Here is a 13,107-nt window from a genome sequence, read left to right as displayed (position 1 = left end):
CTGGCCATCTGCATCTGTGGTCCTCCTCCCATCCTCACGTCCCTTCCTTCATGGGCTGGGGCTGGCAGGGCTCAGCAGCAGCCGTGCCCCAGTGGGCAGGGGAGGACAGGACAGGGCTGGCCGGAGGCGCCTGCCAACAGGGCAGCGCGGGGTGTGTAGCCTGGGGCGAAAGCATCAGGACCATGGGTGGGGTGGGAGGGTGAAATGGCCTCTGTCTGGGGCCCTCCTGTCCCCCTCCCACATACTGTGGAAAGGCGCTCCGTACTATCCACCCAAGGGACTCAGGATACACTCAGGAGGGGTCTGGGGAGAGCCTTTGCCGCTCTGGTTTGGGAAACTCCAAGCCGCCTTGTGGGGGTGACCATCGCAGGCAGAGGGCCTGGCTCTCCTACCTGTGAGGCATAGGTGTCCAGTTTCTCAAACTGCCGCAGGTCCAGGGGCATGGATTTCAGGCTGGAGCGATCCCAGGGGTAGGCTGGAAACACAAGGAGGTTGGTCAGGGTCTGAGACCGGCCAACGGGACTGCCTGGCCCAGGGCTCCCTGTCTTTTTGAGGAGCTGTGACGGCCTGACCTTCAACATGATTCCCGGACTGAAACACTGCTCTCAAGAGCTAGATCTCTTAGAAGGGTTCCTCGGTCCAACTGGTTTGGGAAGCGTGGCAACTCCTCTAGTCCTCTGGGAGACCCACAGGGATAGTAAGCAGACCCCAGAAGCCAGCAGTAAAAGAAGTGATTGATCGCACCTCAGTGAATTCAGCAGCCCCAGACGGACTGATGACAGAATCCCTCCTCCCCACCCCACAGTTTCCTGCAGATTCCCTGCTAGCTTTTCCAGGAATGAATGCTCTGTGGGAAGTACCCAGGCAGCGCTGCTTGCCACTGATGTCCTGGCCACGGTGCCCAGGGTGGTCTGAAGGGCACCCGGGTGTGGGAGAGGGCAAGATGGTCCTGGGCCACCTGGACCTCTGTAGGGTGAAGTGCGTTTGGCACCCAGACAGGCTTCTTCCCTTGCCCATGGTCATCTGGAGACTGACCGCTTGCACCCCAAGAAAGTTAAGAGTTCTGGCAACAGGTGCCCAAAGTACAGTGGGGGGGGGGGCCTGAGGGAAGCTGGGCCTCAGAATCACTCTTCTACGCACAGCCTTTCTCAGAGGAAGCCAGGACACAGGACAGCCCCAGGCAGCTGTTGCAGGGTTGTCTGACCAGTGGTCAGACCAACCCATGGATGGATGGGCAGCAAACCCCTGTCCCAGCCCAGAGAAGAGCCTGGGCTCTGGCTGGGTCTTTCTTATTCAAGGCCCTCTGAGCCAGGCTGACCAAAATCAGGCAAGCTGGATAGGAGGACAGGGCGGGGGTGAGAGGCGGATGGGGCCAAAGGGGCACTGATCCCCTGACTCCAGTGAATCAACTCTCAGCCTGCTATGTCAGGAACCTCTGGGTGCTGGTTGAGTCAGGGGTGCTGGTGGGACCCCAGGACATGACAGCAAGCCTGGGAAGAGCAGAGTAACATGGGAAAGTGCCTGGTGGGGCTGCACAAGGCCTGGGATCTAGTCCGGTGACCTCCCCCTCACTGGGCAGTGCTAAAGCCAGCAGCCCAGCCTCCGGCGCAATCTATGGGGCACCTGGGAGAGTGAAAGAGACGGTGGATCACGTGGTAAGGTCAGCAGCACTCTTCTCCCTGGGAGGGTGCAGGGTGAGCGTCCTCTGCCGGCAAGCGCAGAGCAGGGGTGCGAAGCCGCTGTGCCCGGTGCGGGGCTGCGCCCGCATGTACCCACACAACCCTCGTGGACTGTGAGAGTCCTTTTTTTTTTCAGTTTAAAAAGAAAAGTAATTTGTTAAATGTCTTCAAGTAACTGCGTGAGCTACAGGAAGACCAGAGCAGCAAGTGTAGAGGCTGCATAGCCAGAACCAGGGCTGTAAGTCAGACTGTGGAACTGCGGGGGACAGGATGTTGGCGAGTGTCGCCATTCCCACCGAGATGCGTACAGTGGTTTCCTTGGTGCTATAGACTTGAGAGGTGTGGTGAGAGGTGGGGACGCCACCAGCGCTGGCTGGAGTTGCTCCACGACCCTCCCTGGGCCAGCATTGCATGTCAGGCAGTGCCAGCTGGTCAACGTCTGGCCACAGAGGAGCTCCCAGCCTCCAGTCAAGTTCAGCCGTCAGGAGCAGGCCACACGGGTCCTTCTGCACTTCCCCACTGCTGTGGGTCCCTTCCTGTTAGGACCCAGGCCTTCTCCCTTCTCAGCCTCAGACTGGATTTGGCCCCCTCTCCCTGTTCCCTCAGTCCCTGCTGACGCCCTGCAGGAGTCCTCGTGGGGGGGGTGGTGCGGTGGGGGGAAGGAGGGTGTGGGGCGGGGCAAGGTGCTGGTCCCTGTGACCTCTGACACATCCAGGATCCGAGGCTGTTCCTCGGATCAGGGGACAGGGTGCGTGGTGGGCAGGCAGGCTGTGCAAACTCTATGGTGAGGCTGTGGCCTCGCCCAGCAACCTAGCATTTTCTTTCTTCATTTTCTGCTCCTCTAATAAGCACCAAGACTCCCTGGACGTCCCCTGCCCCCAGCCTTCTGTCCTGTACAGTCTTACCCTGGAGCTCCCTAGAAGCCCAGCGCCATAGCGGCTCAGTGACTGCCTGGTGCCAGAGCTGGGATTTCTCGCCTCCCATCACTCAGATCACTTCAGGGCCTATCTCGGGTGGTCTACCATGCGGCTCTTGTCCAGCCAGACCCTCAGAAGGGAGGGGGGACACAGCAGGAGGCCCTGCCGAGCTTCCCCCCTTCTTGGTGCCCTCTTCCCCCCACGGACTCTGGTTCCTGCCATCCCCTGACAAGGGCCGTCACAGTGACCTAAGTGGATATGAAGTGGACTTACACATTTAACAAGCGTCAGCTCTGCAAATGAGGTCTCCCCACCCCCATTTCAAAGAAGGATGCTGTTTCTAAAATGGGACTGAAAAACCCTATTATTAAGAAAGTTTTACCCTTTCTTGGTTCCATTCTACAATATCTGAACATTAAGAATATCCATAATGATTTATGCCTCATTAAATTTACTTCTGAGCAGATTATATAATATTTGAATATGATTTTGCATAAATACATTTTAAATACCAGTGGCATTAACTAAGTTATTCTAATTTTAAAGCAAAACAATGGGAAGAAGTACCAAACTGTACTAAACCTTAGATGCCATCTGGTCTGAGCCGAGGGGGAAACTGAGGCCCAGGGAAGGTGAGTGAGCACCAAAAGCAGGATTTGAACCCAGGCCGTCTATTACCCATTCGGGATTTCTTCCTCTGCCCCACTCTGCTTATTCTCCTGCCTCCCTCCTTACAGATGCTTGGCATTCCATTTAAAGTTAATACAATTCTGAATTCTGTTTTTAATGTTTCCCATAATGGGCTGCCTTGTTATTGGTGGGGTTTATGCTTTAACTTTGGGATCACATCTAGTGTGTGAGCTTTTTACTTCTCTACCTGTGTCCATGGCAGATGCTGCCAATCAATCATGATACTCCTGTCCCCTGAGCCCAGAGGTGGCCCCAGACTCCCAGCACAGTGCTCCAGGGAGCCATTTCCAATTGAGCACAGATTGGCTCATGAGGCTAAACCAACTTACCGTCTCAGAGAATGGCTCCAAAGAAGGTACCACAACTTACCGTGGGCGTCTTTCCCTCCAGGCTGCCGGGCTCTTGTGTTTCCATTTTTATCGCCTTGTAAACCTACAATATCCCAAAGGTCAAAAGTAGAGACATTTCAGAAGAAATAGAAATGCAAGCACAGACGATTCTCTGTGTGGGTGTCCTTGTTTCTGATGTCTCCTCTTCACTCTCCCGCTCACAGCCTTCTTGGTCCCATCCCTACCCACCATGGAATTGCTGCTGGGATTGCCCCGGGCTTCCTGCTGAGGAGTAGGGAGGACTGACAGCCAGGGACGGGATGACAAGAAAGAGAAGTGCAGTCTGTGAGCAGAGGGAGAATTTGCTTGGGCATCAAGCCTTGCGATTATTCAGTGGGCCTGCCTGGAGCTCCGTGTTCCTCCCTCCTCTGGACGCTCCTGCCATCTTGGACCACAGCTGGGGATCCTGAGAGCACCAGTGAATTCACTACCAGATGACCCCAGGACAAGAACTGACCATGGGCAGCTCATGAAAGGGGGGAGAGGGGAATTATTCCTCCGGAAGGTTCAAGGACAACCAAATCCTATAAATCCAGGACTGTTAAGGCAGAATGGTCAGCAATTGTTATTAGACTCCACAGGCAACAGGAGAGAATTTCCTGCTGATCTGAAGCCAGGTCAGGAAGATGTGGGTCCCTGTTGGAACCAGAAGGAGCCAGAGGTGGGGAAGCCAAGGCAAGTTTTTCTCTGCCCTTGAAGGCCACCGTAGGCCTTCAAATGTACAGAAGGTTGCAAATGTACATAGGCCATCCTGAGAAACAGTGGACCTTGTCTTTCTTACAGCCACATTTTGTTTCCACCTACATTCTTTGGTAGAGTGATGGGGGTTCAAAAGAGTAGCCAGATTTTTTGTGTACTTACTACACCTGGCTTGTGCATTATTGACGATCTCATTTTAGCTCATGACAATCCTATGAGGGATGTTGAATTATTTTCCTCCTTTTATACATGAGGAAATTGAGTCCAAAAGAGAGGTTGAGCCACTTGCCTGAGGTCACACAGCTGGGATCTGAACCCAGCCAGTCAACTCCCAGGGCCTGACCTCTCTACACCTGCCTGCCCTCCCGAGGCCCTGGCTGCTGAGGGCTGCAGGACCAGGCAGCCTTAGAGGAGCTGCCTCGGCCCCCGCCACGAGCAGACATGAAGGTTCACTTCATGAACCTCAGCCTTGGCTGTCCTGCAACCTCCGTTCCTTGGCCGGCATTTCCCCAGGCCCCTGTTTACCCACAGGATGGACAGATGCAGGGAGAGGACCAAGAAGGGAGCAGAGGAGACATCGTGGGCGTGGGTCTGGGCCTGTGCGCACAGCACAGAAGGCAGCCGGGTGCGGTGGTGAAGGGTACAGGCTTCATTAGGACCTGGGTTCTGATCCGCTTCCTAACTGGGTGACTGGCAGCTATTTCACCTCTCTGTGCCTTTGCTGATCTACAAGGTGGGGATAATACTGGTGCATATCAAAGAGTTAAAAACTCATTGAGTGTACAGTGCTTAGCTCTGCGCATGCCACTTTTTAGGCAGTCAATAAATGGTGTCTAAAAACAATAGCACTCGTGTGATGAAATTCATCTTTAGCTAAATGCCTTGTGTTACCCACACCTAATGGCAGAGACTTAAGAACGGGTTGTTGAGTGTGGAGAAGAGAGTGCTCAGGATGAAGCTGTCGTGTCTCTGCCTCTTCCCAGTGTGTAGGCCCAGGTCACTCCTCTCCTTCCCCAAGAAGGTGTCCAGGCTGGGCTCTGGCCCTTCCAGCTACCCTCAATCCTCCCTGCCAGCCCTTCACACATGAGTAGCCCTGTACGTACGTACGTTTAGCCAAGGAGAACTTCTTGAGCAGCTGGGGCATGGCATCCTGAGGGTGGACCTCCACAGTCAGCTGTGTCCCTGCAGAGGAATAGGGGGTGATATTCTCAGCCAGACGCTGCCAGGAAAGGGTGCAATGTCTCATGACAGATGTTTGATCAATAAAACACAATTGGTTTTAGAGCTTTCTTTTGAATATGCAAATAATTTTTGCATAACCAAAAAACACGAAATAAGCAGACAGTTTCCAGATCTGGGCAAGATGGAGTAAACAAATTCTACCTTGTCTCTCCCACCGAATGCAACTGTAGGCATTGGAAAGAATGCATGGGCTAACTCTTTGAGGACTCCGCAAAGTAAATGATAGGCAGATTGGGAAAGAAGATTAGAATTTAAAGCATCATCAGATTGGCAGAGTTGACCATTCCCCACCCCCAACTGTATTACCTAGACTGGACTCAAAGGCAGCCCCAAACCCAGCAGTGCACAATGGATGCAGAGAAAAAGTGCTCTAAGAGAAGCCCTTTCTTTTGGCCTGTGGAGTGAGAAAGGGAAACTCTAAGAGTCAGAGTGTGGGAAATCCCCTGTTGTTTTTTTACCCCTTTTTTCCATTATCTCCTGACTCAGCCCCCAGGGAAGTTCTGCTGGTATCAGTGCAGCAGTGTGTTTGGTGGCCCGGCAGGCACCTAAGACTTTGAGGGGAGGTACCAGTGAAGCTATGATTCCCAAGAGTGTGGGAGAAAATACTCATTGATTTTTTTTTTCCTCTCTTTGTTCCCTGCTGATTGGTTCCAGATGCAGGCAGAATTGTGAGAACTACCCAGAAGAGTGGGGAAACTAAAACCCCAGTTTTGGGGCCAGAGGACTGGGAAGTGGGTCATAAAGAGGAGGGAGCTCAAGAAAGCAATTCCATAAAGTTATGGATGAACTCCTGTGGTCACCTCTTCATGGATGGACCTCATTCATGTTGTGCATGCTTTGATCTCATCCTAAGCATCATATCACAGTCTTTGAGAACTAAACTAGGGGGTAGACCAATGCCCAGACTGGCTGCTGGGTGGTGCATGTGCAGGGCAGATCTGTATAGCATTGCAAAGGCTACAATCCCAAATTACTCAGTATAGAGAAACCCTAGAAAATATCAACTTAAAAAGGAAAAGAAAATCAACAGATGCTAACCCCATGATGATACAGATTTTGGAATTATCAGACAAAGACTTTGAAAGAGCCATGATAACCATGCTCTGAAAAGTGAGGGCAAATAGTTTAAAATAAATGGAAAGATACAAAGTATCAGAAAAATGTAGAAGACATAAAGAAGAAAGAAATAAAAATTTTAGAACTGAAAACTATAGTTGTTTAAAAAATTATCTGGTTATGCTCAATAGCAAAATAGAGATGACAAAGGAAAGAGTCAGTGAACTTGAACATAGATCAATAGGAATTATTAAGGAAAAACAGAGAGAAACAGTGAACAGAGCCTCATGAACTTGTGCGACAATGCCTGAAGATCTAATGTTCATGTCACTGAGATCCCAGAAAGAGAGGAGAAATAGTGTGGTGCAGAAAAAAAAAATATTTGAAGAAATAATTATAGAATAATCAACAAAATAGATAAAACTCTAACCAGAGTGACCAAATAAAAAAGTGGTAAGACACAAATCAGGAATCAAGACACCAATATCAGAAATGAAATGAGTGATATCACTACAGACCCCGTATATATTAAAATAATAATAAGGCAATAGTACACATAACTCTATGAAGAGAAATTCTGCAACTAAAATGAAGTGAACCAATTCCTTGAAAGTTACAAACTACCAAAACTCACCCAATGAGTAGATAACCTGAATTTTCCTATATGTATTTTTAAAACTAAATTTGTAGTTCAAAATTTTCCAAAAACAAACAAACAAAAACCAGACCCAGATGGTTTCACTGGCAAGTTCTAACAAAATTTAAAAAGAAATAACACCAATGACAATTTTTCACAAGATCCTTCAGAAAACAGAAGAGTATCGAATAATTTATATCCTTTTATGATACCAAAACCAGACAAAGACAGTATAAGAAAAGAATATTACAGACCAATATCCCTTATGGACATAAACATAAAAATCCTCAACAAAATATTAGAAAAATAAAATCCAGCAACATAGTAAAAGAATAACATACCACAACCAAGGGTGGTTTACTTTGGGAATGCAAGGCTAATTCAATATTTGAAAATCAATGAATGTAATTCACCATATTAGCAGGCTAAAGAAGAAAACCCACATAATCATACAAACTGATGCAGAAAAAGCATTTGACAAAATTTAACATCCATTCAACAAAACCTCCCAAGAAGCTAGGAATAGAAGGGAACTTCTTAATCTGAAAAAAGGGCATCTACCAAAAACTCAGAGCTAAGAGCATATTTAGTAGTGAAAACTGGAATGCTCTCCCCCTAGGATTGGGAATAAGGCATGGATGGTCACTCTTACTGTTCCTAATAAACATTGTACTGAAAGTCCTACTCAGTGAAATAGGACAAGAGAAAGAAATAAAAGTCATATAGATCAGAAAGGAAGAAATAAAAGTCTTCTATTCACAGATGACATGTCTGTCTACAAAGAAAAATCCCAAATAATCTACAAAAGAATTTTCTAGAACTAAAAAGTAAGTTTAGCATGGTCACAGGATACAAGGTCAGCACCCCAAAATCAATTATATTTGTATTGGCAATAAGTGATTAGAAATTGAATTTAAAATTACTATTTCTCATATCTCTAAAAATGAAATACTTAAGTATAAATCTAAAAAAAAGTGCAGGAACTCTAGGCTGAAAGCTAAAGAATATGATCACACAAATTAAAGAAGACTTAAATAAGTGGGGAAACATATCATGTTCTGAACTGGAAGTCTCAATATTGTCAAGTTGGCAATTCTCCCTAAATTTATCTATAGAGCTAATGCAATTTCAATCAAACTCCTTGCAGGAATTTTATAGATGGTACATATAGGCAAGATGATTCTAAAATTTAGATGGAAAGGTACAGCAACTAGAATAACCAAACTAATTTTGAAAAAAAATTAACAGGACTCCAGCTGATTTTAAAATGTACTATAGGACTCCTCTGGTGGCAAAGTGGATGAGAATCCGCCTGCCGATGCAGGGGACATGGGTTTGATCCGTGGTCTTGGAAGATCCCACACGCCACGGAGCAACTAAGCCCGTGCGCCACAACTGCTGAGCCTGTTCTCTGGAGCCTGCGAGCCACAACTACTGAGCCCATGTGCCACAATTACTGAAGCCCGCGCGCCTAGAGCCCGTGCTCCGCAACAAGAGAAGCCACTGCAATGAGAAGCCTGCGCGCCATAACGAAGAGTAGCCCCTGCTCGCCGCAACTAGCGAAAGCCGGTGCGCAGCAATGAAGACCCAATGCAGCCAAAAATAAATAAATTAATTAAAATCACTTAAAAAGAATAAAAGATGTACTATAAAGCTAGAGTAGGGCTTCCCCGGTGGCGCAGTGGTTGAGAGTCTGCCTGCTGATGCAGGGGACACGGGTTTGTGCCCTGGTCTGGGAAGATCCCACATGCCGCGGAGCGGCTGGGCCCGTGAGCCATGGCCGCTGAGCCTGCGCGTCCGGAGCCTGTGCTCCGCAATGGGAGAGACCACAACAGTGAGAGGCCCGCGTACCGCAAAAAAAAAAAAAAAAAAAAAAAAAAAAGCTAGAGTAATCACAACAGTGTGATATTGGCAAAGGGATAGATATATAGCTCAATGGAACATAACAGCGTTAAGAAATAGACCCACGCAAATATGGCAAATTGATTTTTTACAAAAGTGCAAGGACAATCCGATTAGAAAATGGGTAAAAGAATAGATATATCACCAAATAAGATGTTCAACATCTTGTTGTTGTTCAACATGATTAGCCATTAGGAAAATGCAAATTGAAAGCAGAATGAGATATCACACCTATTAGAAGACCAATACTAAAAAAAATAGTGGCAATACTATATGCTGACAAGTATATGCAGGTGGGATTGTAAAATGATACTGCAGTTTGGCAGTTCCTTATAAAACAAAACATGTACTTAACATATGACTCAACAATTACACTTTTGGGCTTTTATCCCAGAGAAATGAAAACTCATGTTCACACAAAGACATATACACAAATGTTTATAGAAGTTCTATTCATAATCACCCCAAACTGGAAACAACCTAAATGTCCTTCGATGGGTGAATGGATAAACACTTTGTGGTACATCTATATCAAGCTGTACTTCTCAACAATTCTCTTAGGAATGAATGATGGGAGGATGTGACTACAAAGAGTCTGCACAAGAGACTTTTTGGGGTGACAGAACTTCCCTGTATTCTGATTGTGGTGGTGGTGACGTGAATCTGTGCATGTGTTAAAACTCATAGAACTCCACACCAGAAAATCCAATTTTACTGTATGCTAATTTAACTGAAGATAAAAATTTTAAAATACCAACCAAACCCCAAAGTCAAAGCAGAATGAAAACAAAACAAAAACTTGTATGATACAGAAAGATGTAAAAATAGAAGGTGACCCTGAAAAGCAGGATTATAATAAACATGCTTTTTGCATCCTGCTTTCCTCACTTAAGTCTTTACATGTCAGTGAATATAAAGTCATCTTCACAAGTCATCATTTTAAATGGCTGCATAATACTCTGTTCTACAAATGGCTTATAATCATTATAAGCAATCCCTTTTCGTTGGATAGTTAACATTTCCCGTATGTTTTGCTATTTAAACAGTGATGTGATGAACGTTCTGATACACACTGCTTTACACACTCTTCACATCAATTCCTTCAAATACATTCTTAAACATGGATCAAAAAGTATGGAGATTTTTAAGGCTTTTGTTAGATACTGGCAAACTTTTCACATGAATGATTTTAAGTTTACGATCCTCTCAACAGTGCAAGAGAATGCCTATTTTGCTCATCCTTGCTGTGTTTGATGGCGAAATTGGCCACAATACTTTGTACTTCTTCCTAAGAAGAGGCCTTTTATTCCTTCCATCACATTTGGCCCAGCCTAATGACGTGATCTGGCCAGTTAGCATGTGGTAGAAGTGACGCTGTGCAAGCTCCGAGCCTAGGCCCAGAGACTTTGCCGCTGCCACTTCCATTCTTGGGATTCCAGCCACAACTGACATGTGACTGCACCCAGGCTAGCCTCCTGGAGGATGACAGACCACGTGGAGCAGAGCAGAGCCATCTCAGGTGAGGCCACCCTAGACCAGCTGCTCTCCAGTCAACCCTCCAACTGACCACACGCATGAACGAGCCCAGCCAGGACCTGCGATCAGCCAGGTGTGGCTCAGACGAGAATATCCAGCCAACCTGTACACTTGTAAGCTGGTCATTGTTTTAAGCCACTGAGTCTTGGGGTGGTTTGTAATGTAAAAATAGAGTACCAATACACTCACTGACATTTGATTGTTATTAATCCTTTACATTTTTATCAATGGACAATGACATCTCATTGTTTTTGTGTATTTCTTTAATTTTCAGTGTAGTATTTTTCATATACTTATTTGCCATTTTAAATCTTATTTAATGAATCACCCATTTGCCTATTGATGCGTTATTTTTTCCCTGTTGATTTTGTAAGAGCTCTTTTTACTAACCCTTTGCCTGTTAAATGTGTTTTCACAGAATAACAATACTGACTTTCCTGTGTAGCTCATGAACTTGCTCTGCCTGCCAAAGAGGGTAATTCTCAAACAATTTTAAAAGATACAATGTGGCCTCCCGAGGGATTACTTTAAAGGGGTTAATATTCATTTTGAGTGTAGTTTCTAGCACATTCACTGTCAAAGAAAATCAGCCTGCGATTTGACAAGACGTTAAGCATTTCAGAGTTCAAAGCATCATTCAGGTCTGGTCACAGGATCGGGTACCATCGCCATGGGCAGCCAACTCTGCCTGTGTGTCTTCCCACGAGGCACGAGGCACAGCCTGCTCACCTCTGCCTTTGTACTTTCTCCCCCAGAGACACTTGGAGTCAGTTTTCAAAGTGGGTGCCAAGCTGTACTTGGCTGCCAGATTCCTTGTGAGAAAAATGCCCACTTTCTCCCCTTTTGTAGTTCGCAACACACAATGCTCTGAGAAGTCCTGCAGAAGTCTACTGGACCCAGTACTATTTTATCAAACAAAATCTGGGAAATGCTGAGCTGCAACGATCTCCAGAAGTGGAGGGAAGCTGCAAAACTGACCCACCTGTTGGTTTAGGGCTCAACAACAAACCTCTTCCCCAAACTTCTCCTAACGTCTGGGTACTTCCAACCACTCCAATCCAGCCACGTCGCTCTGTCAGAGAATGAGCAAGCCGAAAAACAAAATACTCTTTAAGCCCTTCCGAGGTGGTCTCACGCGGGGAACTCGCCCTGGCCGGAAGCTCCACCCATCACTGTTTCTCATCCCTTCCTGCTTCCTGCACTGCCTCTTCTCTCTCCCCTCTGACGCCCAGCATCCTCCTGAGGTCCACTCCTGGCTCTGTCCCAAAGTGGCGCTGCTGATTATCGCTCCCCTCCCCGCCTCCCTGATGGGTGTGGGAGTGTGATTCCCGCTCTGATTCACAGCTGTGTAAGAGCCCTTCCGGGAGGCTTCTCTGCTCTACACAGGCCTGGGTCTGGGCATGCTGTCCCCAGGTGAGCAGGGTCACAGTACCCGTGCTTCCTAAAGGTGTGAAGTGCTAAGAGTTTGCTGACTACAACATTCCTGTGTCAAATAAGACTCTTAATTTATGGAAAAAAAATAATTTGGCCAATGATAAAGAGTGGAGCATTATTGGAGCACCATTTAAAGTGAGATCTAAACCCTAAGTGCAGTCAGATACCATGACACTAATCTTAGTCACATCTAAACCCAAAGCAGCCCTTCCTGGGATTTCGGGCCACCTGGCTGGCTCTCTCATGGCACCCCTCCTCACTTCTACCAGTTGTCACCCAAACAGCATTTTCAGAAGCTGAAACTTTGGCTGTCTTAGTAAAAGTGTATTAGCGATTATTTTCTGCTACATCTGAGAAGTGGTTCCCAGGTCCTTTTCCCAGATGCTACGGGCTCTGCTTCCGTCTCCCAACCCTTGCAGACGTGGAGATGCAGCAGGCAAGCCCAAGCCCGTCCACTGGCCTGCTGCCCTGGGCCTGCCTTCTACCTTGTCAGGAGAGTCCTCCCACGCGAGAGCTTATCTCCAGGTCTCTGCGGCTTTGAATCAGGCTTTGTCTAAAGGCCTAATTTGCTCAGAATTCCTAATGCAGAGATGGCAAACAGATTTCGTGTTGTTCATTAACTCTGACTGATTGGAAGTAGCTGCCTGGAGCGCTTATCAATTAGCAAAGATTGTCAGGTATGTGCGTGTGTATGTGAATGTGTGTGTGTGAGTGCACACACACACACGTGGGTGTATATCAGTGTGTGGAGGCTGCAGGATTCACATCAGATGTTTGCCATCATTGACTTAAGGTGGTCCTTAATGCTCCCCGTAACTGGCTGCCTGCCGCCTTTACAACCTGGATCCTCTGCCTTGGAATTTTTTCCTGCAGTAGCTGAGAGTCAGAAACCCTCAGCTAAAGCATTTGTAATTATTAAAAAAATG

General features: G+C 47.0%; 1 protein-coding gene across 3 annotated transcripts in view; it reads right to left on the bottom strand.

Annotated features, from left to right (window-relative positions):
* KY (kyphoscoliosis peptidase) overlaps positions 1 to 13,107 on the bottom strand; it is a gene marked incomplete at both ends in the record, with an annotated part of 45,673 nt that overhangs the window by 22,160 nt on the left and 10,406 nt on the right. For 2 of the 3 annotated variants that reach the window (XM_082840303.1, XM_082840305.1), the window contains 3 exons: positions 393 to 475; positions 3,656 to 3,718; positions 5,482 to 5,556. In XM_082840303.1, coding sequence (XP_082696429.1) covers positions 393 to 475; positions 3,656 to 3,718; positions 5,482 to 5,556 — 221 coding nt within the window. Of the gene's footprint in view, positions 1 to 392; positions 476 to 3,655; positions 3,719 to 5,457; positions 5,557 to 13,107 lie in introns of all 3 variants that reach the window. The other variant, XM_082840304.1, reaches the window with a different exon arrangement.

The sequence above is a fragment of the Leucopleurus acutus genome (assembly GCF_964270905.1).
Source record: "Leucopleurus acutus genome assembly, chromosome: 5".
NCBI lineage: Eukaryota > Metazoa > Chordata > Mammalia > Artiodactyla > Delphinidae > Leucopleurus > Leucopleurus acutus.
The sequence above is the reverse complement of the archived record's forward strand: the minus strand, read 5'-3'. Positions and strand labels throughout refer to the sequence as shown.